General features: G+C 36.4%; 1 protein-coding gene across 3 annotated transcripts; it reads left to right on the forward strand.

The window, feature by feature from the left end:
• The first annotated feature begins 345 nt into the window (after positions 1 to 345).
• LOC140157572 (eukaryotic translation initiation factor 2 subunit 3, Y-linked-like) lies at positions 346 to 27,863 on the forward strand. 3 transcript variants are annotated; one of them, XM_072180811.1, is made up of 13 exons: positions 346 to 491; positions 3,815 to 3,878; positions 4,841 to 4,968; positions 5,454 to 5,575; positions 7,246 to 7,340; positions 7,575 to 7,733; positions 8,739 to 8,873; positions 12,235 to 12,329; positions 13,186 to 13,465; positions 14,747 to 14,916; positions 21,096 to 21,268; positions 26,384 to 26,438; positions 26,496 to 27,863. In XM_072180811.1, exons 1-13 carry the CDS (start codon positions 441 to 443, stop codon positions 26,502 to 26,504), a joined length of 1,536 nt encoding a protein of 511 aa, XP_072036912.1. In that variant the 5' UTR covers positions 346 to 440; the 3' UTR covers positions 26,505 to 27,863. The 3 variants fall into 3 exon arrangements, with proteins under 3 accessions (XP_072036912.1, XP_072036913.1, XP_072036911.1); XM_072180812.1 differs by having other exon boundaries at positions 26,384 to 26,412; positions 26,470 to 27,863; XM_072180810.1 differs by having other exon boundaries at positions 26,384 to 27,862.

Below are 27,863 nucleotides of genomic sequence, written 5' to 3' on the forward strand. Positions count from 1 at the left end.
TGTTCACACACCCAAAACTTTTTACCCCCCCATTCAGAACTCCAAAACTTTTATGACCCCCCTACATATAATTTTCCAGCCCCCTGCCGAAGCTCCATTGTTTTAAATACTTATAGTGACGCACAATTCCTTTTTAAACGAGTCTTCTTGTTTTATGTATTTCCACGGACCACGGTTGGTACTTATTTTGGGCGAATAACGCTGAATATAATTCACGGCATTTTAAAATTTACCACGAGCGTATACACTTGTGAAATTTCTGATTTTCTCTTAAACACAGTCAGTTTAATTTTCAGGAAAAGAGATCTTTTTTAATAAAAAATTAAAGCAAAGTTTAGAACTACAATGTCGTTGGGCGCCTAAATATCGTCAGACACGCACCTTGTTCGGCGAGATATTTAGCAACACTGATATTTCATCATTCACACACGATTTCCATCATGGCTGTCGATCAGAATCCGCATTTGGCTAAGCAAGACTTAGAAACATTAGTAAGTATAAGTCTATAATTGTTCACAAATTTAGGTAGCTTTATTTAAGTAATATATTATGTAATCAAATAAAATTTTAATGTATTATTTTGTGTTTAATATGACTAAAATCAAGTGTAAAGTTGGCGATCAGTTGCCCGTATCGCTACAGACAGAATGAGCGAACGAACATGTGAATAATGCAAGAAGATTCACATCAGCTGCAATCAAAAAATTAATTTTAAGGAAATTCTCACTACATTATTTTAATTCCTTGAGTATACAGCAGTCTATATTCTAAAGTTTTGTTCTTAGAAAAGCCTTGTAACTCTTAAAATATATCCGACGAAACTAAGCAGCTGGTAATTGTAGATCAGCCAGGTTGCCGAATTCTGCACCTGTGTTATACCCTGTGTGGGCAAGTCATACTGAAGTATGACTTGCCCTGAACGTCCATATATGTTCGGAAGAGACGGATGAATTGCATGACAGCCTGCCAATTTAAGCTTCCTATATCAATTGCACATACATACGAAGTCACACAAACTTACAAACTTCAATTATATGGCAAGCCAATATATATGCACTTCAAATACAGCAGACCAGCTGTTAATTATTACCGATCCTGTAGAATAACTTACATAATCGTCCATTTCATGGAATCCCGTCGCTCAGAATTGCCAATTTCATTTTTATCTGTCAAATGCGCTGTGGATGCAGGATGTGCTCCATTAAAACACAGGTGTGAAACTGACTTTATTTTATACCACTCGCTCGCTTTCGCAGAAAAGCCAGCCTCGTGGCGCTGCACAGTGTATTTTACCCATACGAAAAATCATTCCGTATGGACCGTACCGTGCATGCACAGATCACAGACAGTGACTGACGCAATCAACCAATCAGCAGTTGGAAAATCGTTAACCCAATGACGTCATCGCTGTATTTTCATTGATAAAATTCAGAATCGTTCAAAATCACGAGTTTTTAATTGCAAATATTTAATTTTTGTAATTATGAATGTCACTGTCTATCTCAAATTAACATCGTGTATTATCGTAGCGTTGAATGCGCTGAAGCTTGTGAGGCGGATCCGTTGCAAATTTGGCGGATCTTTTGTTTTTTGTGACATTAAAAATCCATCTTTCGCATGTCCGCTGTGTGTGTGTGTGTGTGTGGGAACGGGGTTCAGCTATGCACGCGCTGCATGCATAAACACTAGTATTGCTGACTGCGTGTACCAATCGTAGCAGGGTGTAAAATATACAACAAAGTCAATGTTTAATCTCAAACACGTTATTGGGTAAATATAAGCATTTGAATAATTTAACAATAATTTGAACCTGAAAAATAAATGAACATGAAAGTTAATGAGTGATTTTACAACATATATTTGACTGTTGGATAAATATAGGTGCTGCAGCTTTGGAGCTAAGGCAATATGGCACATTACTTTGAAGTTGGTAATGGGTAAATTACACTGTGCGCTGGGGCATGACGTCATCGTGGACGTATGCAAAATTTCCGACGGGCGTCGTAACCGGTATTGTGATTGGTTGCAAAAGCCATTCTTTGAAATCGTAAGCCAATCAATGAACGCGAGGGCTTTTTTCTTCAAGAAATATGATAGTCAGAACATATTGGAGCATAAATAAATACCTAGTACAGTATGATGCCCTCTTGAAATTACAAACTGCTGTGCTGCCTTGCCTTTTCAGTGAAAATCCAAGCCATAAGGCAATTATCAACTTGCCCTAAAAAAAGTTGCTGTGCCCCTTCAGATCCTTAATTCGAGGGCTGGTGGGTACCAATGTACCGTTGACCAAATTTTGAAGATATTTTTCAAATATCTGACCTGGGCAAATTGTTAAGTGTGTATTTCCCATAGACAGACAAAATGGTGTGAGACAAAATGTATGTTACATGGCGTATATATAGGACTGGTACCGTAGTGAGTCTAGACTGAACATCATGACATTGCTGAATTAGTCGTTGTGTAGTACTTGCGACATGTTCGAGGCTAGAGACTGTTGCATTCAAAATCTAGTCGGATTCGCTGTTCAAAGCATGACACTGTGTATAGCAATGGATTGGAAGTTTAGCTGGTAACAACAGGCGATCATATCAAAAGTTTTGCTAAATATTGCACTTCAACAATATTTTGGACTGTTTAAAATAGGCTTGCCGCTTGCTCAAAAGATGCAGTTGATTCATCAAAATAACTTTCATCCAAATTTCAACATAAACAGAATAAATAACATTGTTGCAAAAGATGTCAATGCTGACCGACCGAAAAACGATAGCAACATACTCCCTAGCATCGAATGCGTAACTATCGTGTAAAAATTTGAAGCTAGAGTAATGTGCTACTTGTATGAGAGAAATCTAGCTTTGAATTTGCCCACCATCAGCATTCACATTTTTTGCAATGCAATGTTTAATACTGTCGGCCTACTTCTACCAGTACCATTTTGAGAACAAAGAACAAAATTTGGTTCAAGCATCTGCATGGATTTTTAAAAACATGTTTAAAAACATTTATTCACCAATCTTTGTACAAGAACAAATGATAATGATACAACTAAAGGGAATAATCCAAAATACTTCCGGTCGGTGAATATGTAACTGATGCATGCTAGAATCACATTTTGTACTTTGTTCTCAAAAGTACAAAAAATGAAGGCCAAAAAAACCCAATTGTTAAGGGTGACAATCTGCTGTTGATGTTTAAATGTAGATGATAGCTATTTTGATAGGTCAATTGTTATGATATGTTTAAATATTCTGAACAGTCTAAAATTTAGCTCAACTGTGTAAATTTTTAGCAGCATTTTTGATGCAATCGCCGATCATTATTACTACTAATATTAGCTGTTGTTACTTCTGAACTTCCAAATTCTAAACTGAATCCGGAAGGTCATCATTGTCAAGTGCGCATGTTATACGTATACTGTGTGTTATGCTTACATGTATAACCAAGAGCGTCAGTTATGCTTGGTCGCTTTTGCAGGAAAGTGAATCGCACACATACTCAGCTCAAGTCTCATTCTCAGTATGCAAATACCAGCAATTTTGCACACTGATCATGCTTACGATTCACTTTTCTGCAGCAATTGAGTATAGAAATGACCAACAACTGTGCATGTTCTAAAGTGGGTTCTCAAGTGACCTGGCACACAGTTGTATTGGTTTGTTCAAGCAATGAAATGCTTGCAACTTGTAACTGGTTCATTCAACCTTTCTTACTAGTTTTTCAATGTAAAATGCTTCTGGTCTTGGTAAAAGTAAAAAATGTACTGTCACTGATTTAATGTTTCTCATTCTTACTCTTTGTTTTGTTTGTTTAGAAAATAGAAGAATTGAATCCACTATCTGCTGAAGTTATTAGTAGACAAGCAACAATTAATATTGGTAAGTAGGACAAGTGGGCAATAGATGTGGCATTAAGTGTGAATGATTTTTGTGATTATTTTGCTTTTCAGACAGAAATGGTCTGCATGCCAGATGGGACCAATAGGTTCTGTGTGCGAAATGTAATGAACTTCAATATTTTTACGGAACAAACATATGAATGCATTCAATTCCACCGTATCAACTTCAAGTGAAACATATTGCTGTTTACGGTACTCAATTTTGCACATAAAACCAATTGGTGATATCACATCACTTTCAAAACTAGCATGGCAATTATTACTAATTTATTTCACCAATTTGGGTAAAGAATAACAAAATTCAAATTTAACGGAAACTCGGAAATCATACATTACGGCTTTTTAAATCTAATAATGTAACAACTTCTCAGCATCAAACATTATGGTTCTGTTAGTCAGCAAAATAGATTTGTTACCCATTTTGACACAAAATATTGGATGTCTTTGGCCAGTGTTGACATCTAGCTGTTAATAATATATGTACATCAATCACAGGCCAAGGGTTTGCGGTGCACTTTTTTAACAACTGGTCCACTGTCTCAGCGTGGAGCAGTTGTCAATTGAGCTGCCTGTATAACAACTTGCCCACCAGCATAGCTTGCCAGGGGCATTTACAGACTGGATTGTGCCAATGGCGACGGCCAGGTGCTAATTTCGAACATACAGTATTCGAAATGGGAAAAGAGTCGCTATGAAATCTGGCAAAAAACTCCTTATCATGAGAAGTGATTGCTGTTGCATTGGGTTCAGAGATCAGAAGGGTCAGTTGGAAGCATAGACTAAAGAATAAAATACCATGTTTTGATATAGTAAACTTTTATGTGACAGAACATGGGCAATTTAGAAACCACAACTATTTTAGTACCGTAAACTTTTTATCTTCGCCAAGTGTAATTTATATATTATTAATATTTTTTGTATAATAATTGTTTACTTTTTCAGGAACAATTGGTCATGTGGCTCACGGTAAATCCACTGTAGTAAAGGCAATATCTGGTGTACAAACTGTCCGATTCAAGAATGAACTTATTAGAAATATTACCATCAAATTAGGATACGCAAACGCTAAGGTAAGAATTCTAGATGTGTGTCATCGAAGAGATCAACAGGTTTCAATTTGAGAAGTTTGCAGTCTGGTGACTGGACACACATCAGTATTGTTGGCCATGATACATGTGTTTTGATGCATTTCACGAGGTTCCGCATTTATAAAAATATGATGAGCCATTGAGCCTTGCCCTGATCAAAATATTCCAATATGTATGAAAATCACCCAAAATCTGTCAATCAATCATGCAAGGATTTTTATTGTTTGTCTGCATTTAACAAAATAAAATAGTTACTCAGATATTTTTTTAGGCTGAATTGATCCTTGCAAATGATGAGATTGAGAATCATTTGGCGAACCTTGACAGAACTACGCAATAATATATTTGATACACCTATACAGCATAAAATTATTAAAATCCAATTTGAATGGCTTTGTAGATATACTTACATACATGGACCGGTACATGTAACTCTGGAGGTGTTTTTATTGTACATAATTTCACAGGTATATAAATGTGACCACCCAGGGTGTCCTAGGCCTGGCTGTTTCAGGTCAGCAGGGAGTAACAAAGAAGATGCATTCCCCTGTGAACGGTCAGGGTGCACAGGAAAATTCAGAATACAGAGGTAAGTAGTAGATCCAACTTAATTCACTACATTGTTTGCATGAGGGTCATTCCATCTCAACTCACCCAATGGGTTGGCTGGTCACTCTCTCAAGATTTTTTTTCAATGGGAAGTGGACAAATTGCATCAAAAAACATCCAATATTCAACGAACCATAACTCAAAAACTACAAGGAGTTGATGAGACCATGGAAGAAAGAGATGAGAAGGAACCACAACGACTTCGATCGGCCAAGTTTTAATCCGCTTATCTATTGACGCATGAAAAGAAAAGCTATCAATGGTACTTACTTTCATGTATGATCCATTTACCATGATCGATGCTTGGCGAAATCATTACTGGAAAAAACTATAACAAACCCATCCAAGAACAAACAAACGCTACCCAGAAGTAAGATTATGGAATTTCACTGATGCTCTGAACATGTATAGTAGCTTTGTTTTGGGATCTACAGTCAAACTGTTTTCTTGATCGTGTTGTGCAGAAAATGTCCTTTAAAAAATCGAAAAGGTCATCAAAATCGGCCGGTTTTTTGCCGAGTTTCATCTTTAGCAAATAAGGTAAGATTTTGGTGACTTTTTCGATGAAAAATAGATGCAAAATGTTCTTAAATAATGTACAATGTTCGGTTGAGTCCGGTACATGAAACCTGTTTAATTTAATAGTTTATATGTGTATAATCGTAACTAGCTAACTCGTTTCAGTGCCAAAGACTGCCAACTCTGAGAAAACAGTCATCAAAGTTCGGGAAAATTGGGCGAAATGGAAGAAAAAGATGTAGGCCACCAATGACCGATGATCACGTCAACAGAAAAAATCCTATAGAGTGCTTGCACGGAAGGTCATTAGTTCAAATCATCCTTCAGACACGCTCCAGAAGACATGCAAATACATGGAGTACAATACCAATCACCTATTTAACGCTGGGTATTGATCAAAGTAAATCCTCATGAATAACAATGTCAATTAAATGTCGGTAAAGGGAGTGGACAAAGTGAATGCGTTCGTTGTGGTTCCTTCTTATCTCTTTCTTCCATGATGAGACCTAATGCTTGAAATGTGTTCATTTGAGCCATAGGGCTATGATATAAGGGATTTTAAATAAAATCTGAGAGGGTGACCAGCCAACCTTTTCTGAAAATTAGGTGAGATTGTATGGAATGACTCATGAGTTCATCACTGTGCAAAAATAGCTCAATTTGATGATAATAAAGTGGATGGACAGTCGTTAAAAATTAAAAAGATACAACTAATGTACTACGTTTTTATTGTTCTTCACCTCCAGTTGCTGGTAAGTATGCCATCTGGTGACGAATAAACGCTAGCCAACCATCCTCTTTTGAGATGGCAGTGAACAAACCACTGCAGATCACAATTTGTAGTTCAAAATCACCTCAAAGTTGACTTTTTTTTAAACCCTAACAACACTCCTGGAGGGTTTGACAGCTTCTGTGTTGCCTGCGGGCCAAAGATTTTCTGAAAGAATAGATAATAATAATGAATGGAGGAATCAGGTTATGAAGAATTAGGGCATACTATGGGTTGGGAGCAATATTTAGTCTAGTTTTGTATTAGACTTATTGTCATGCAGGGCTATAATAGTAAACCAAAGTAATAATTTCCTCCACAAGTTGCAGCTAATGTGAATGAATTGATGTAATTTTCTGCAGGCATGTATCATTTGTAGACTGTCCTGGTCACGATATTCTTATGGCAACTATGCTTAACGGAGCCGCTGTCATGGATGCTGCACTTCTACTAGTCGGTATGTACATAGAGTCTATGGAAGTATGGTTATGGCTACTATACTCAAGGTTAAATAAAGTCTTACATTAGGTATATAATTTTTTACCTTACATGTAAGAAAACATGTCTACTTAGCATGTGAAATGAAAAAGATTGTTTAGCCATTTTGCCAGCTGCTTTGGTAGGCAATATTTGATCCAATTCACTGTTTACTTAAAATTATGTGTCTTGAACATGTCTTTTTATCTTGCAGCCGGCAACGAATCATGTCCCCAACCTCAGACATCAGAACATTTAGCAGCCATTGAGATTATGAAATTAAAACACATCCTGATTTTACAGAACAAGATTGACTTGGTTAAGGAGAGCCAGGCCAGGGAGCAATACGACCAAATACTCAAATTTGTACAAGGTATGTAATGACATGTGAATGAGAGACATGTTGGAGAGAATGATATAATAACAGGGACTTGGCTAGCGGCCCGCCGGCCCGTCTTTTTCGACGGGCAATTGTCATTTGAGACGGAAAAAATAGCAATTTTGGACCATTTTACACTTTTTTAGGCCATTTTGGGCCATTTTGACCATTTGTGACGGGCACTGTTGTTCAAAACGACAGGTAACTTCAAAATCCTAGCTAAGTCCCTGTATAATAATGACCAATGAAATGAAGGTAAACAGGAGAGAAGAACTAGGCCTAGAAATCTATGAAAGTGTGGGCTAATCCAGGAAAAATTTGTGAGAATCCTTGATTCGCGCAAATTTAGGATTGCCTCAATTTACGTTTCTTCCTCGATTTACGTTTCTTCCTCGATTTACGTATCTTTCTCGATTTACGTATCCTCCTCGATTTACGTATCCTCCTCGATTTACGTATCCTCCTCCTGCTGCCCACAATAATATACTGCCCTGAGTGCCTCTATCAGTCACTTTAAGAATAACCCAAATGAAAGTCGACTATCTTTAGTTCACATCGTTTTCACCATAATCGGACCATATTTCGTTATTTTTTCAAAATGAATTAAGAATCTTACCTAATGCCACAATAATTAATCTTTATATCTAAATTACTGATCAGATTGTATCGTGGATACTTATATTTGCATACGGGTAAAATATGTAATGATGGTCACTATACGCAAATACGCAAGATAATATGAGTATGAAATTATTTGGCTGATTTCAACAAAAGGAGATAATCCTGCATCAAATAAGCTGAAGCCCTAAAGAATCTTAAACATCACCCTTTTTTGGCCCCTGTTTAGCCTATCACTATTGTTAATGGTTGAAAAATGTATGATATGTTTATTTATTATGAGTGGACATTTCGCTAGATTTTATGTACAAAGTTAAGAGAGTAATAATCAAAATGTGCGCTAATATGAATATCATTATTTTTTATCATTGTGTAACATAGGTACTGTGGCAGAAGGTGCACCTATAATCCCTATCTCAGCTCAGTTGAAATACAATATTGAAGTGATATGTGAATACATCTGTAAGAAGATCCCTATACCTATACGAGACTTCACATCGCAGCCAAGACTCATTAGTAAGTGATTTCAGGTGTCATGTAAAGGACCAGCCAAAGTGTCAATGTCCATTGTAGTGACATTCGAATACATGTGTAAAGAAGATCCCTATACCTATAGCAGACTTTCGTATCGAAGCCGACCTCTCATTAGGAAGTGATTACAAGGTGTCCTTAAAAAATGGAACAGCCAAAGTATCAATACCCATTATGGTGTTTTGGCGCTTGCTTTGTCTGGTCTTTCAGCATTATTAAACAACCAAAGAAGTGTGAGTAGGAATTAATCTTTCCCTAGAGAAGTCCTTTTTAGTCATTTTTTTAGCCCTCTGAATAGAACTTCTTCAGGGACAGATTAAATTCTTACTCATGTTTACCGACCTAGAGAACCAAGTAATTTCAAATCAAGCCAAAGAAACAGCGTGAGACTAGAATCATTGAAGGAATTGAAGATCTGTCTTTATGCTGCAAGTTTGTACGATACACCAAAGTCTATTAATATTTAAAAGCTGAATATGGACCATACGCAGGGATGCCAACTAGTACGATTTTGCCGTATTTTGTACGATTTTTTGTTTAAAATACGATTTTACGTTTTCCCCTCAAAAAATACGATTTTCTGTTTAGCCTATCAAAGAAAAAATGACTAATGTCAATTTCACTTACTGGAATTAAAATAACCGATAATTTGAAGCCTAGCGTTGTATAAAAAGTTGAAACAAAATCGGGCTTCGTTCAGGCTCCACTGCCCGTTAATCACGCATTCTGCCGACTTTCGGATGATGCATGCAGATTAAAAAATATTTAACATGGTTAGTAAATGGTTTCCGAAATAATTTTCTCTTGACTTTCAGATGGTTCATGCACATTAATATTTTTTATTAACTATCTAACTGCTACCTATGTAATGTCTTCTGAAGGTACTTAGTCAACTATTTAGCTATACTGGTGCAAAAGAATGGCCTACAAAATGGATTCTTACAGCGTTTTTCTGCCGACTTTCGGATGATGCGATATGCATGCACATTAAAAAATATTTAACATGTTTAAATAGGCCTACTCTTACAGCGTTTTTCTGCCGACTTTCGGATGATGCGATATGCATGCACATTAAAAAATATTTAACATGTTTAAATAGGCCTACAATATGGTTTCCGAAATAATTTGTTCTTGACTTTCAGATGGTTCATGCACATTAATATTTTTATTAACTATCTAACTGCTACATGTGCAATGTCTTCTGAAAGTATTTAGTCAACTATTTATTGGTGCAAAAGAATAGGCCTACAAGATGGTTTCCTAACTGCCGACTTTCATGATGCATGCACATTAAACAAATTAATGGTGCAGGCAGTGGCACATTAATATTTTTCAAATATGCTTCAGCGTTTCAAGCATGTATCTATGATGTGAGGTAGGTCACACAGGTGACCCCCCCCCCCCCCCGAATGGGGGTGGGGGAGGTGGGTGTTTGAGTTCTGGTGGAATGGTCCACTTGAATCAATGAATTATTAGTAGGAAATTGTGCATCATATATGAAGGTCAGCCACGCCAATCATGTAATAAAGCCAGTGCAGCCATTTCAAAAATGCCTTGTACATGGTTAAGTATATGAAAGTGGACATTAAAAAGTGCCATAACTCCAAAATGGAGCCTCTTTGAAAATTGCATTTTAACTATCAAATTTGTCTTCTGTAAGGGGCTTAAAAGGGTTTTTACAGTGTAGAAACTGTAGCTTCGGGAGGGGGGGGGGCTTCGCTCCCTCGACCACCACCGGGCTGTTGCCCCTGGACCCCACCAGGGAGGCCTTAATCGGCCCCCCTGGACCCCCGGCTGCATGACGCGATACACCGGTCGCTTCGCTCCCTAAAAAATACAGTTTTGTATGGCAAAATACAGTTTTTGGGGTCTGTGAGTACAGTTTCTTGAGTTGCAAGGTTGGCATCCCTGCATACGTGTTGAAGATAGCCTGTGACTGCAAATTTGTTAGTCCAAAGGCATGCATAAATTTACAAAATGCATACTATGCAAAGTGCATTCGGTGTAAGTGCTGTGTCCAATATGTCAGAAGCATAAATAGTAATACAGATTGTACCAGGAATTGTGGGTTACATCGTTCATGTGGAATTTTTTTGCCTAAATAAACAGACACTGTTGGCCATGGTATACTAATATTTCAACTAATGTAAGAACTACGTCGTCATAGGTGCTATGATAGCTTGCATCATGCTGGCCTGTTCTTGTGATTTTGCAGTTTGCTTACACATGCAGCTTTGTAACTCGGCCAAATTTTCAATATATTGACAACATGTCTTACAAACTTTGCTGATGAAATATTTTGCAATTTGTAATGTATGATGTAATTCATCCAGGCATGTACATGTACCGGTACCCATTCATTTTTATGACATTGAAATAAAACATGCCGGACTGACCTAGCAATATTCACCTTTAGTCTACATTGAATTGGAAAAGTGCCAACCAGGCATCAGCATGATCTTGGCATGTTTTATGTAAATTAAGCTAAATATTTCATCATCATTGCCCTGGTGGTATCACTTTGGAACACAAACAACAGGACTTGATTAACATGTAACAATATAGTATGGGTGCAGCTTGGCACAGTGTAAATTCAACTAATCGGTATATACACATGAATTCATATATGACAAAATAGATTTCTTTTAGCCCCCACCCTAAAAACAAGTTTGTTTCTCGTAGACTGTATGTATTTTGTTTTTTGGAGCACCAATTTTACAGCATTTTGTGTTTTTATTTGAGAAGTCATTTGAAAATAATATTTGTAAGCAAAAATGGATGACAACATTTTTCAAAGGAATTTTTTTTCTCTTAACAGTTTTGAGTTACAAGCAATATGAAATCACTAAATAAATGGTGTGCAAATCAAATCTATGACAATAGGCAAAACAGAATGCTGAATGTCTGTCCAGTAGGCAACATACATTTTGTATTTTGGAATATTAATTTTACAGCATTTTTTTTTTTACTTTGAGAAATAATCATAAAATGATATTTTCATGCAAAAATGAGTGACAAAATTTGGCAAACTGACCTTAAATCTAATGATTTTCCTATCAGCTCAGCACCGGTTTCTTAGTAAATATTTGGAATTTTAGGCATATGTTACCATAAATCCTGAAAAACTTATCTGAGAATGTTTGTTTACTTTTGTCGAATATTCTAATCACAACATGGTATGTTGTTAATGTATAGGTTTTAAAATTACAGGTGCAGACACAGATCAATTTGACACTTTTTTTTACTAGTCAGTATGAGTATAAATTCCTTCAAACACAACAGTAAAGACTGATAATGTATTATTAACCCTGATAATTATTAGTATGATACTGTTGTTTATTTGTAGTGATCCGTTCATTTGATGTTAACAAGCCTGGCTGTGAAGTCCAAGATCTCAAAGGTGGAGTTGCTGGTGGAAGTATATTGAGAGGAGTGCTTAAGGTAAACTGCTGGGGGCAATTTCATTTGAAATATAACAAAAACACATGCTGGGATCCAAAAGGTTTATTGCAGAATCCTGTATCTTTGTGAAATTGGACTTGTTATAGTCGATTTTTGAGAACAGTCCATTTTGGGGCCTTCGTTATGCTATTCCATATGAAATTTATACACCCTCTGTGGAAAACACAACTTTAATTTTTCACACTGGGAATGTAGATTCACACACTGTCAGTGTGGGAAGATTAAGGTCATGTTTTCCATGGGGGGGTGGATTTCAACTGGAATAGCTCATTTTGTAAAAATGGATGACAAATGACTGGGAATGTTATAAAAAAATATAACATTGCAAGTAAAAGTCTGCAGAGAAAGTGCAGATGTATGTCCTTGATGGAAGTCACTTTACAGCTGACCAAAAAGACATTTCATTAGTATCTACTTTACTTTTATTACCAATTTGCTATTGCATTGCAACATCAAAATGCAATGCCTTTTTGTAACCATCCACCACACCTGTGCTGTAATGTCTGCATTTTCACTTTGTGTGATACTGGACAGGCAAACATGTCCCTGTTGCTTGTTAGCAAGGTAGTAAAAAAACAGTAAAAGAGTTTTTTGTTTTCTGTTTTATTTTGAGAAGTTTGGTGGACTATATTATATCTCAAAACTAGCTCTGCCAACATAATGTACGGCACATTCATGGTGGGTGCTGGGTGGTCACATTAATGACAACCACATGATTTTGCAGACATTAACTTTTTACTGACAAATCCAGTATTGGGGGTGTCTCACTGTATACCCTCTCTAGCTATATGGCCCTGGCTTCATGATTAATAATTTATTTGTTTGTTTGTCACAGGTTGGGCAAGAGATAGAAGTCAGACCTGGCATTGTTTCCAAAGATAATGAGGGCAAACTACAGTGTAAACCCATCTACTCCAAGATTGTGTCTCTATTTGCTGAGAAGAATGATTTGCAGTATGCTGTACCTGGTGGCCTTATAGGTGAGTTCAATTGGTACATTACATTAACTAGAATTAATGAGGGCAAACTACAGTGTAAACCCATCTACTCCAAGATTGTGTCTCTATTTGCTGAGAAGAATGATTTGCAGTATGCTGTACCTGGTGGCCTTATAGGTGAGTTCAATTGGTACATTGCATGAAATGAAGCTTGATTATGTACGAATTACTGGGACACACACATATGTGACATGATCAAAGGGAATGAGTCACGTGTCGGCAATTATCAATTAGAAGTTTTTTACATCCTTTTCTGGAAGTTGACAAATGCTACATTTTGATGCAAACCCCATCAAAATCGGACATCTGGTTACCGAGTTATGTGCAATTTATCAATGGTTGAAAACAATATAAAACAAAAAAATTTGAACACTGTTTCTGGCAATATCTCAAAAACAATATTAGCGACATCCGACTCATTCCCCTTGATCATGTCACATGATGACTATTGCTTTCACCGGCGGACTGACAACATCTTGTTTTCAAGGTGTCGTTATGATGCATTTCCTCAATCTGAAGTGTGTATTGCAACACTATTGTGTAGTGCAGTTATGTTGCTTGGCCATTAAACAATATAGCATTTAAAAATTTAAATTTATCAAATTTAAGCAAGTACGTGTCAGCTAACTTCCAGAATTACAGCACTGCAGCAGGCTTGTGCAGAGTCAGTACCAAATTAAAAAACATGTTGCCTTACTGTAATAATAATGGACATACTATAATCATCATAGAGGTAGTAGTGCATCACACAGTCAGTACAAGAATTTCGACTTGATTCTTGTAATATTTATTTGTTTGTGAGAATCATTTATTCACTCTCAATCAAGTTTGATTCACTTAATTATGTTTATGAGAGTCTTTGCTAGAATCAATTTGCGTATCCTCACTGAACTTCTTGTATGAAATCGACTTAAAGCCTGCACTACAAGGGCTAGAATTTTGATACAAAGCTGTGAATTTGTTCTTGCAAAGATATTTGGAAAAATATTTGTGATAGTAGATAAAATACTAAATGTCTGTGCAAGAATCATGACTGATTAAAACATCAGGCTATTCCAGTTGAAATCCATACACCTTTGGTGGAAGACATAACACATGGGATGTAGATTTTTAATGGAATAGTCCATTATGCATGTGAAATGAAATTCTAACAACATTTTCTCTCAGTTTTGGTATATATTTTACAAACCTTGGAGTTGTAACTTTTCCGGAAATTGGCCCTTATAAATTGTCATAAAAAGAATTCGCACATTTTTTAGCCTATTCCCCGGACATGCTCCCATTAATGTTAGATGCCGCACACGAAGTGCTCGGCCGTCTGGCCAAGGGCTAGGAAACATCTCTGAAACCTGCAGGTATTAACAAGTTCTTTCTAATGCTCTCTTTATCTTGTGACAGGAGTCGGCACCAAAATTGACCCCACTCTGTGCCGTGCTGACCGATTGGTCGGTCAAGTTCTGGGTGCCGTAGGAGCTCTGCCAGACATCTACACCGAGTTGGAAATCTCATACTTCCTTCTGCGTCGTCTGCTTGGTGTGCGAACAGAAGGCGACAAGAAAGGTGCCAAGGTAGGCAAAGGTGTAATTTTGTCAAAATAATGTGGTTTATATTACAGACCACAATATAATTAAGGTACCAGTCATGTTCACCCCTGTATATCTTAAACAAAGACAAGTATGTAAAAACTAAAACCAGCAGCCAATTACCTGTATTCTTTAACTCTCGATTTGACACCTAATTTGTTGAAATAGGTTGACAACTAAAGAAACAGTGATCTAAAACCCAAGGAAGGAACAAAATCAAAAGTTGCACTTTTGTGTTCTAATCATTGGAAAGCATGGCGCTAGTTCTCTTGTTCGAAAACACTTTGTGTACATATCAATAGATCATGCAATGGAGCAAACTACAAATTGTCTAATTCTGACATATCTGTCTTTGTTTAGGATATACCGGGGTTGAAAATAAGCGGTACCTTAATTATTTTGTGGTCTGTTTATCATGCTGATCAGGGTATACTGATGGAGCCCAGATAATTATAGGCTGTTCCTATAAACAGCAGATTGAGTGGAGTGCTTACACCATTGCTTATACCCAGCAAACACAAAAACGTTTTAAATAAGTTATATTTTGGCTTTTGGTTTAGGTAAAAACGTTTTTATAACATTAAAATGTCGGGTTAACGTTTTGTATAAAAACACACTACAGCAATATTTTTAAAATGTTTTCAAAATGCTATTGTAAACTATTTTTGCAAACATTTTTGCCAAATATTTTGTCAACACTTAAATAACATACTGTTAAAATATTTGCACCCAGCAAACACAGAAATGTTCTTAAGATGTTATTTTCAAAACGTTTTAAGACTGGGGGTCTGTATCAATTCAGCAATGTGCGGACAAAGCCAAAAATAAAGGTTCATGGAATTTGCCTAAATCTTGTGATAGGAAAGGTACTTGGGTCTAATGATTTTGTAACTCGATCAAAAATTCGAAAATCCCTTGTTGCCATGGTAACGGTTCTTTGAAGATTGCCACAGGGAAAGTACATTTTTTCAATTTTGCGGTTCGAAAAAGAGACATTTTTCTAGCTAGCACTAACGAAATTGCTAGAAGTATGGAACAATTTAAATTGCTGCTGATAAATACCTATGTATTAGACGTTACAAAAATAGTATTGCCAGTTTTCTCACCCACCTAGAATATTGTGTAATATGCAATGCAAAATCCCTCTTTTTGCAATTTCTTTCATTAGTAAAAGTGGTATAACTTTAAAATTCAATAACTCTCAAGAAAAAGTTTGCTGATTAAAGTCATTGGTTGGATGAGAATAACCATGAATGGGGATGATCAACCAACCAATAAAAAAATTGGGGTCTTTACCCCATAACAAAGTTTTACTTTGAAGAAAGTTCGCTATTTTCGTTATTTTTCGTTAAACGTTAGTGCAAATATTTTGGGTAAACATTTTTCGCAAAATATTTTTTCAACCCCAAAATAACATTCTGTTTAGAATGTTTGGTATCAAGTTTTCAAAAATGTTTTGGGATGTTATTAGAACGTTTTTATACCCTTTATATAACCCGACATTTAAACGTTTTCTGTAAGACATTTTGTATTTGCTGGGCAGTAGATTATCAAAAAACGTTTTTTCATGTTATGGACATGTTTTATACCCTTAATATGCCCTTTATATAACCCGACATTTAAACGTTTTCTGACAACCTTTTATAACCTTTTGCGAATGATGTCGAAAACGTTTTGTGTTTGCTGGGTAGTTATATGCAATTTGTCAGCATGTAGCAATCAACACTATGAAGACCCTTTTCGTTTGGTGTATGGCATACACAAGGAGAGCAACATTTAATTAAAGTGGGTAAACCCGGCAAATTACTTTTTAACCACTTTAAGTCCAGCGCAAGCCGTTTTGTGTGCGCCATGCCTCACCTTTTTGGTAAATCGCATTTATAAGCTTTATTGTTGTTACCACTATATAAACTCCTCAAGAAAAGTTTGGAAAGTTTTTTCAAGCATCTGTATCTCCAATTATTTTTGACATATTCATATCGTGTTGCATATCACTGGATAGCTACAATACTCCCCTTTACAATGACATCCCATTTGAAACAACAACATTTTTCACGGCTGAGTACACGCCTTGTGAATGTAGTGGGGTCTCAAAATGAATTTGCCAAATTGACCATTATTCTGTGCTCAAACAAAGCTAGCCACTAACCTCAATAGCGGGTGGAAAACCACAGGCAGCCACAATAGTCAGGCACCTTCTCCTCATGCTGCTCATCGACCTGGTTACACGTTACTGTGGGATGGAATTCCATTCTTCCACAAGAATTTGTCGCAGGTCATTCAATGTGGTTGCCTATGGGCTTCGTTGGCATGCACAGCACGATCAAGCTGGTCCCACAAGTGTTCAATCGGGTTGAGGTCTGGCCCCCGGGGCTGGCCTGATGGCAGGCCATTTTGACTCTACTCCCATATTCTGTAGGTAGTCGTTGACTACCGTGGCTATGTGGGGCGAGCGGTGTCATCTTGGAGGATTGCATTAGGTCCCAGATTGTGAAGTTATGGGATTGCAGCTTGCTGCACAGAATAATGGTCAATTTGGCAAATTCATTTTGAGACCCCACTACATTCACAAGGCATGTACTCAGCCGTGTTGAGGAGTTTATATACACAAACTGCATAGTTGCTAATGATGTCTTCATCATGATCTATGCACAGGGGTAAAAATGTAGGTAGTGGTGGCTGTGGCGGAAGCATTAATTAAAATTTGGGGGGGGGGGTGGAGATAAGATTTGTGGCTGGTTTTAATTGATCAAATTTCAGACTTCAGTCCAACCTCTCTTATCCGGACCTCTTTTATATGGATCTCTCTGTTATCCGGCTGTGAAATTTTCAGAGGAAAACATGTTTTTGATGATTTAACACCTTAATTCCATGCTCTGAATGCTTAGAATGACATCTATATTGCACAAAGCACTCTAAAGCCATCTTTTAGTGCTATTATCCCATATTACCACAATCTTTTGTTGTCACAATTTCAGTCCTTGGAACTTTCAATACAGAATTACATGTAATTCACTTATCCGGATTTTTCACTTATCCGGACAATGCTTGGTCCCATCATGGCCGGATAAAAGAGGTTGGACTGTATTTCGGCAGGCTCTTAGTTTTGAGGAGTGCGAGTGCTATCACACTCCACACTCCTTAATCTTTAAACTTTAAACTTACATCACATGAAGTGTAATTTCACTCCTCATTCACAAAATAGCGCTCCACACAAGTGATATTTATCACACTCCTAATTTTTTTTTAACTCAGAGCCTGTTTCGGCCCAAAATGAAGGTGAATTGATATTTACCGGGCTAGTGCATGCGCAATTTTGAAGTTTTAACTTATTTTTTCCCAAAACATGGTGTTCATCAGGCTGAAAATGAAGATGCACAGTATAGTTCGGGCTGACTTGAACTTCTCACTAATGGGGTTGTGTTCAAAAAGATTCATTTACCCAGAGTTTAAATGGGTCAGTCCCTTGTATGATTGGTTTAAGCATTTTATATCGTTCCATATTACCTGGCTAGGAATCAGTGAAATTGCAGCAAGATCCTTAAGTGTCTTATAATTGAATACATGAATACAAAAGCCACCTAAGTCCATGCGAAGTTATTTTGAGAGAAAAACCGTGTATCATTTTAATTCCTTCAGTTAGATTTACCTGGTCAATATGGTAAGTTTTACGTGCAAATGAGTGGATTAACCTGTATTAGGTATGACGATTAGCATTTCAGGGACTTCGTGGGGTTCATTTAAAATTTTGAATCATATACAAAGACAACAATGTTAGAATGAGATTACCACTAGTAAGATAATACAAAATAAAGCACACAGGTATGTATAATGTTGATAAGCATTCTGCCATGTAATATAAACCACACACTTTCCTTTTATTAAACCCATTTTTGTTCAAAAGTCATTCTCTAGCAATGAATGTGTTACAAGTGGACTTTTATACATACTGGATTTCAATCAATGTGTTACAAGACTCAAATCATGGAATTGGGTGATTCTTTCATACATGCTATTTTTCACATGCCCAATAGACACAGAGAATGAATTTGAGTTGTTCTTTCATGCATATGACAGGCCTATGTATAGCAACAATTTCCCATGCTTAACTCAATTTGGCCAAAGTATGGACTTAGGTGGCTTTTGTATTCATATATGGTCATTTTCACAGTAAAGGGTGTAACTTTTGATTTTTTGGGTCAAAATTTCAAACCACTTAAATATGTTTCTGTTTACTGTAATCATGCATAGAAGCAACTCAAATTCCAGTAAAATAATGTTTCAAGGCTTAAACCTTTTGATTTCTGATAAAAAATTGACATTTCCATAACATTTTGGTTAAAATCTAAGAAAAATGTATTTTACATAAGCTCAGAAAATTATGACATGAAAGCTGGAATACATGTGAAATCCCATTCCAAAGTAAGTCAACAGATATAAGTTAAATTTTATACCATGTTTTGCTATGTTTGTAATTGCAATTTTGAAAATTTTTAACATCAAGGGTCATTTGCAATGGAAATTTCCCAATCTTAAACATATTTTTTAAGTTTTAATTGGGTTCCTAAAATAATTTGAATGTCTAACTTCATGTACAAATACTACTTGATGAAAGGAACCTCCCAGCCAAGTTTCACAGAAATTGGAGTTATTTTTTAGAATTGGCAATTCAAGCGATTTGTGTTTCGGAGGCTTCAGTTAACAACACAGGTGATCATAAAAGTAAAATATTTGGCTAACTACTACAAGTTGACATGAAAAAATAGGTAAAAATATCACAATTACCAATTTTCATGCTTTGCTTCTAAGTATTGAATTTCAGTTGTGACAAAAATTAAATTATCACAGCAAGTCATTTTTTTTTTTTTTTATGCTTCATGTTAACAATAGTTAAACATTGCAGAAGTATTTTTTTGAAAACAACACTGTTGGGATCATCTAAGCTGTTATTTTCTTGTGTGTATTGAATCAATGATTCTATGTGGCAGATATTGTAGATTTATAGCATGTTAACTTTTTCACCCATTTGTTAAGTATGGTGTTTTTTGCATGTGAAGCCTCCGAAACAGGCTTTTTGGGTATCAGTATATTTTTCAAACATTAACCATAACATCAACAATTTTTTAATTTATGACATTCTGCACATATCAAGTAACAATTACAATGCAGATATCAGTATGAAACACCAATTTAGATATGCATAGATGATAATTAATCTTATTGTTGTTTCGGAGGCTTCATTTGTTTCGGAGGCTTCAATTGTTAACGGAAAGTTTGTATTGGGTCCCATTTTCAAGCGGTGATATATATCTCCACAATTTAAAAAGAAGTGATTTGAAGATCTACTTTGCTACATTTTGATAAATAGATTGGATGAGCTCTTTTATTTATATTTGCCCAAGCTTGCTGAACAGTTTGTTTGGAGGCTTCAAAAAGTTAACGGAAAAACGGCTCTTTGAAGTCAAGATTTTATAAAAATTTTGAAAGCTTGCAAATCGACTAATTTTTGTTACCCATTTCAAGTTAAGATATCAACTGTTATGAATCAAGAAGAAGTGAAGAAATAACCAAGAATTACGAACCAAAGCTATACCCACAAAGTTTGTTAACAATTGTTAACGGAAAATGAAGCCTCGAAACGACAAATCTCAAGTCCGGTTCTCAAAAATACAGGGCTGTTCACAATTAAATCTAATGTGGCAGTGTTTACTGAACATATGACCGTACTTTCAGGATAAGAAAAATTATCCATGAACTAACTGAAGAAAACACAGGTTTTTACAAAAATGTTACTGTTTTTTATAGTTTTTCAAAATGGCAATATTAGGTACATTTAAGCCTGCTAAAACTGAACGCAGTAACTCCTGAAGATGATTATGCTACCCAAGGTAGCTGCTAACTAGATGACTTATGTGGCCAAAAATTATGGAATTCTGTGGCTTTATTAGAAAACTACGGATCAAAATGTTAAAAATCCAAAGTTACACCCTTTACCGTGAAAATGACCATATTCAATTTATTATATTATATTTTTTGTATCTTTGTAAAGTGCTTTGATCAGGTTGGAAAAGCGCTATATTAAGTGCTGTTATTATTATTATTATTATTATCATTCTATATAAATCCGCAATTTATTTTCTTTTTTTATTATTCTCCCTCTGCAGGTTCAAAAACTGTCCAAAGGAGAAGTGCTGATGGTCAACATTGGGTCACTATCAACAGGTGGACGTGTCCTTGCGGTCAAAGCTGATTTGGCTAAAATTGTGCTGACCAATCCTGTATGTACTGAGATAGGAGAGAAGATTGCGTTGAGTAGAAGAGTGGAGAAACACTGGAGGTAAGAATTATAATTATGCACCTATGCATGCACACCGGTCCCACACTTACACACACCCCTACGTACGCGGGCATTCAAAGAGAGGACGTGTGTGTAAAAGCGTGTGTATAGGTATAAAAGTGTGTCTGTCCCAGCATTCAAAGCGAGGACAAGAGTGAGTTTCACACATTCAAAGTGAGGACATTTTTCACAGCGAGGACATCTCCGAATAGCACATACAAAGAGAGGAATTCACCCATACCCCCCTGCAGAAAGAGTGTCATCCTGTGCACCTGTTCACAAAGTGAGGACTGGGATTTTGTCCTCGCTATGCCAAAATGTCCTCACTTTGAATGTGGGAAACTATATCTTGTCCTCGCTTTGAATGACTTGATGAACACATTTATGCGGACTTAGAACTTGGAATCTAATCTAGGACCTTGTACATCTGAAAGTTCCAAATCGTAAACCCACTTGATATACAATCTAACCAAGATCTGACCATGCAAATGAGACATGGTCTAATATGAATTGTGCTATTCCAGTTGAAATCCATACACCCCCTATAGAATATATGACCTTAATCGTCCACACAGGGGGTGTGTGAATTTCAAATAGGTTTACCTGAATTGGTGACTCCATTTGGAATCTACACCTTTGTGTGGGAGATTAAGTTCATGTCTTTCATAGGGGGCGTATGGATTTCAAATGGATTAGCCCTTTTTATGCTGTTTGCAATATACTGGTGCCGTGGGGGAAATGAATCATGGATGTTCAAAGTTGGTGGGTGTCTATGGTTATCAGGGTGTGTGTTTTGGTTTGATTGTTTACGGACCGCACACCCCACTGTCTATATCCCCCCCCCCACACACACACACCCCTGCCTAAGTTCAATAAGATGCATAGATGGACTTGATCTGTACCTGTTGCAGCAGTCATATAGGAAGTGAACTGATTCTGCTATAAACCAAATTAATGTTAATTATGTTACTTTTTGAAAAGAACTATAAACGATAGTATATACAGTGTAGGTAGAGAGGTGGTCAAATGCAAGACACACTTATGATGATTAATGCTTTCACCGGCGGACTGACAACATCTTGTATAAGATATTGCTGTGATGTGTTTATATAATCTGAAGTGTGTATTGCTTAGTGTACTTGGTACAGTGAGTAATGTAGGCAATAAACAAGTCATAATTGATTCAAAATTTGGTTTAAATATAGGTATTTACTTACCCCTTATATCAAGCCTTGGAAGCTAGAACCATTTCATTTCATTTAATTTCATTTCAGCTTAATTTGAGAGTAAACATCTGTAGATCATAAGCCACCCTAACCCACCCGCCTTCAATAAATAGTCTTTGATCTACCTCTTACCCTAATTAATGCTCCTGTTTATTATTAGGCACCTAGTTTCAGTGCACCATAAAGAAAATAAAAGTGTATTAAATCACACCAAACAGTCTGGGCATTACAGCAGACTTCTCCGTAGTCCACTTGCCAATTGTGCATAATCTGGCTATTACATTTAAGCTTAAAACTCTGATTTAATTAATGTGTGCACAATTGATAGATTTTCACAACTGATCTTTTCAGTCACCGCACGCCCTCTGTTTGTTAGCTTCCCAAGTGGACTACTGACTTTGCCTTGAGAGTTAGGCCAATTTCTGGCCTAACTAAAATTGGTGATGATGTAATGCATCTTTAAAAATGAATCTGGCTTGTGATTGGTCGCCCAGATCTCGTTATTGTTTAAATCCTCCCGACGCGTACTGGTACCATTATAACTATACATGGTACACAACTATCTAGGGAATGCGGCGCTTTTGTGCTGGTGGATGAACGTATGCATCTAGCGCGTATTGTACCACCATGCTCAGTCTTGTGGTTAGATTTTATTGATAAACAAGTATGATTGAGAGTGTGTGAGTCCCGGGGTAAAGTTCTGCTTAAAAGTGAAAGTCCATAGTCGGTTGTTCGGATAATAAACTGGCAGATTCTAAAATTAGAATTGTTCAGTATTGAAGTGTCATTATAATTATGCCATTATGATATGTTGCATTCAATAATATAAGCCTCACGTAGGGCCTATACTTTACTTTTACTGTCACAAATATAATTATATAGCCTAAACTTTTTCATAACCATTTTATACTAGTATTTTGATGTACTAAATATCAGTATAATTTCGAGTTCAACTGAATGCGTTGATCATGATTAATAACATTTTTATTTATCAAAAATCGACTATGGCATAGTCTAGGCATTACAGCAGTTTTAATTGAAGCAAGCACATCAGCAGGCACAATGCAAGATTGCACTTTGCCAGGGATGTTTTTGTTTAGTAAAATATGCTAGAGTTAGGTAGGCTTAACAGCAAACTTGCCAAGGATGTTTTCTTTCGGTATAAAATAATCATGCCTGTACTTGCAGGATAGCTAAAAATTGTGTGTTAAACTGGTGAATGAGAATAAAGTAAATGTTTGTACAAGTCCTGAAGGATTTATTTTATGTCTCAAGAAGCTGTTGGTGTCCCATATGATTGCATTGTCTTGGATAAACACATCTAAGATAACTTTGAGCCCAATTAAGTTAAAGCAATAAAAGTGACATGAATATGTGGAGATTTTGTTAGCTGCAGTATGGTACCAAGCTTGTGTAAAAAGGCGATGAAAGGGCAAATGGTGTGATTTAAAGAAGTTGTACAGGGTGTCCCAAAAAAAGAGGCCCCTCATTGCGCCCTCTTTTTCGCCTATTTCTGACAAATGGATCAAATATATTTGGTTTGTAAAGAAACCTTTAATTGTTAGCTTCAGTAAACCAAAACAATTATTTCAATCAGCTCACAACTTTTGAAGATATGCCCTTTTAAAGACAAGTACCCGTTTTTCACTCTGTCCACGGATAGCAAACAGGGTGGTTGTGATTGGTCATGCTGTGGAGTGGGCTGCAAGATCACCAGACCTCACACCACTTGATTTCTTCATTTGTGGCAAAATCCAAGATCTTTGCAAACGTATTACTGCTGTATTCGCAAGTATCCGGCGCACAAGGTTGGTACACAACGCGCTTGATGCAATGAGCACTAGGGCTGAAACCTGTATTCGTCAAGGAGGCAACCAGGTAGAGGGCAGAGCAGCACAGTAAACTAACTTCAAAAGAACCAAAAGACAAACTAAACAGTCCAAAAGGGAAATGACTTATGTTGTCAATAAAAAGAAAGCAAGAAACAATAAAGTAAGAAACATAATAAAACAAAAAGGCATAAAATAATCGAGAAAAACATAAGTAATTGCAAGTATAGCAAAAGAAGTCCCATCCCACATCAATTTCGTCCAAATTAATGACACTTAACAAAATCCATAACCCATAAGCCTACCGGTAAAGCCTATTCCCTAAAATAAAGTTGTTATTTTATAAAGTTATCATCGAGGAATGTTTTATATTCATGCATGGTATATGCACTTTTCAATCTTTGAAGTAGCCAAACCTCCTCCGTGGACAGAGTGAAAACGGATACATTTCTTTAAAAGGACATATCTTCAAAAGTTATGAGCCGATTGAAATAATTGTTTCGGTTTATTAAAGCTAACGGGTAAAGGCTTCTTTACATACCAACATATACTTGATCAACTTTTCTAAAATAGGAGAAAAAGAGGGCGCAATGAGGGGCCTCTTTTTATTGGGACACCCTGTAGCATCATTTACTGTGTAAATGGATACACATTAATTATGTAAAAAGCATATTACTGAAATTGTACAAAATAATGCACGCTTACTGAGATGTTGATGCGTCTAATGTACATTACAAGCATCAACATCTCAGTACAAGTGTATTATAACCTACTTCATACACGAGAAATAAATTCCATGATTTTTGCTATTTTTGTAACAAAATTAGTTAAAGTGTTGAAAATACAAGCAAATATAAATGCATCAACCAGCAAAATAAATGAATGTGTCCGTTCATATATACACAATCAGTTTGCATTTTCTAACATTTGCTCTGATTGGTTCTTGCTAAGAGTGTATGAATTAGACAATAATAACTGCGCACCATCTATTTTGATGTCATTGTCTGAAATCGGAGGATTTTGTTTTGGGCTGAGGTATTTTTTACCAAGGCCCAAAACAAAACCCGACAATTTCACACAATGACCTCAAAATAAATGGTGCAAAGTTATTATTGTCATTCATTACCGTCGTATCTAATATTTTGAACAAATCAAAATGGCATTTTATGTTATTTTATGCCATAAAACGCTGTTAAATATAACCAGTTTTAATCATTGTTGTAACCTACCCTACAAAAAAAAATCAACCAGGCGAATATAACATTCGCACCGACAACAAGAGCTACCAATCACAGAAGCGCGACGGCATCGGCGTGAGGCGTGGCGTTGCCATAACGCGTAGCTTATACACACACGCGTGCGCAGAAGTCATTGTTGCGCGTCCGGAGTCATTGTGAGTTATTAATGACCTCGCAATTAGTGCGCGGTCAGGCAATCAAGTTCTTTTGATTGGATTACAGGCTAAGCGTATATTAATGAGGTTATGAATGGGTATCAATATACATGCTCTCTAAATTGAATAAGATCGTGGTCAGAGATGGCTCTTCCCGATCGATGAGATACGCTCACCACTGCACCACTCGCTTCAGTAGGAACATATCACAGTATGCAATTTTACAGTGCGTAATCTATTTGAATTAGCAACTTTTCAAATCGCATCAAATTCCATTTAATCATCAATTTTCTCAATTATTCCGATTTCGTTTACACAAATATGGTATCAAACTGCAGCCAACCAAAATTCTTTAATTTTATTGCTTCAAGTTAAGTTATGGCTACTTAAAGTAGTAGGGTCTTTGTATTTGATGTGTTTATCTTCATAATACAAATTTCATGTCCTTGAAAGATTTGTACCATCTGAAACAAACAGTTGTATGATTTGAAGAAATAAAAAACATGTTAAAATTGAGTTTGCCGTACCACCATCCTATGACAACAGGGACAGTGTCACAACAACCACAAACTTAGTTCAATGGTCGCATTGTCACAACTGCAATTTTCATTCATCAAATTTAACTGCTAAAATTATCAATTTTTTTTTCTTCATTTCTTCTTCCCAGGTTGATTGGATGGGGACAGATACGTAAAGGTATCACCATCAAGCCAACCTCTGCTGATCAGTGAATGGATTGAAGACATCATAAAGGTATCACCATCAAGCCAACGTCTGCAGATCAGTGAATGGGATGAATTCATCAAGAACACAAGAAACTTTTTCAGTCAACATTGGTTTGTCAACCCTGGAAGAACCTCATGGATAAAATGAATTGACTCATCGTCTTTTGATTCATTATAACATTACTTATCATAAACAAGAAGAAAAGAAAAACGACAATGTTCAGTTTCTGTCTCACTCAGTCGAGAGTTTCTGTAAAAATTAATATAACTCAGTCAAGAGTGACAAAGCCGAGTTAATACTACATGACTGAGCAATAGCAATTGGTTTTCAACTAATGAGGTAGAGCACTTGTTGCATAGGGAAAAGCATGCTACCTCATTGGGCAATCACTTATCGCTCAGGGACGGAGTATACATTTAGCTTTTTGGGTGTGCCCCGGGTAAAGGAGACCACAGTTCACTGTTATACAATGTAAAGGATAATGTGATAAAAATAATCACAAGCCCATAGCTTATTCTTATGATCACGAGAATGACCCAGGCCAAAAAGTCCCAACACCACATCTGGAAAAATGAACTACATAATTGAGTTATGTGGCCCAGGGCATGTCAGTCCAGACGCCACCTTAGTCCAGACAAGTATACAAGTATATAGGAGTGTGGTCTATAAGGACAAGGTCACCTATACTACCGGTTGACCAGGTCAGCGATCCAGCGATCCTTTAATTAACAGATACCATAATTAAAATGTTACCTTATTTTGAATGGTATGTCCCTTATAAACGGACTGTTCCATTTCCAGAGAAAGTCATGCATCCCCTTAAAGTACTTTTTGGTATGAAAAAAAATGGAAAGCCCATGTTGAAAAATTCGTACGTTAAATGCAGGAATCTCAATGATATATCTGCAGAGGGTTTGAGGTTAGATTTTCTTGGCATGTCCATAAAATTTTGCTTTTCACCAACATGTTTTTTGTATTTAATATGGAGATGATTTGACCTTATTGTTCTTTGAGGCCATGTTATGTAATAGCTATTGTATCGTTTGTTATAATTAACTGAACCATGTACAGTATGTAATACTGTATACCATTTAATACTGTACCCTTTGAAGCAAAACTATTCTTTTTTTCAGCCTCATATTTTAGTTCCCTCACATAACTTATTTATTCACTGTTCTTTGATATGATTGAAAATATGATTATGGAACATGATTGGTCTGTGACCTGGGCAAAGTCACTCAATATGAAGAATTGTTTTGGACAAGACCTGAGGTTGTCCAAGTTCTGTTTAGCAATTACTGTGTGAATAGATCCATGCTTAAGGGGGTACTACACCCCTCGATAAATTTGTATCTATTTTTGTATTTTTCTCAAAAACTAATAACACAGTGGTAACAAAAGTTATGTATATTATAGGGGCA

This window comes from Amphiura filiformis, chromosome 7 (assembly GCF_039555335.1).
Source record: "Amphiura filiformis chromosome 7, Afil_fr2py, whole genome shotgun sequence".
Lineage (NCBI taxonomy): Eukaryota > Metazoa > Echinodermata > Ophiuroidea > Amphilepidida > Amphiuridae > Amphiura > Amphiura filiformis.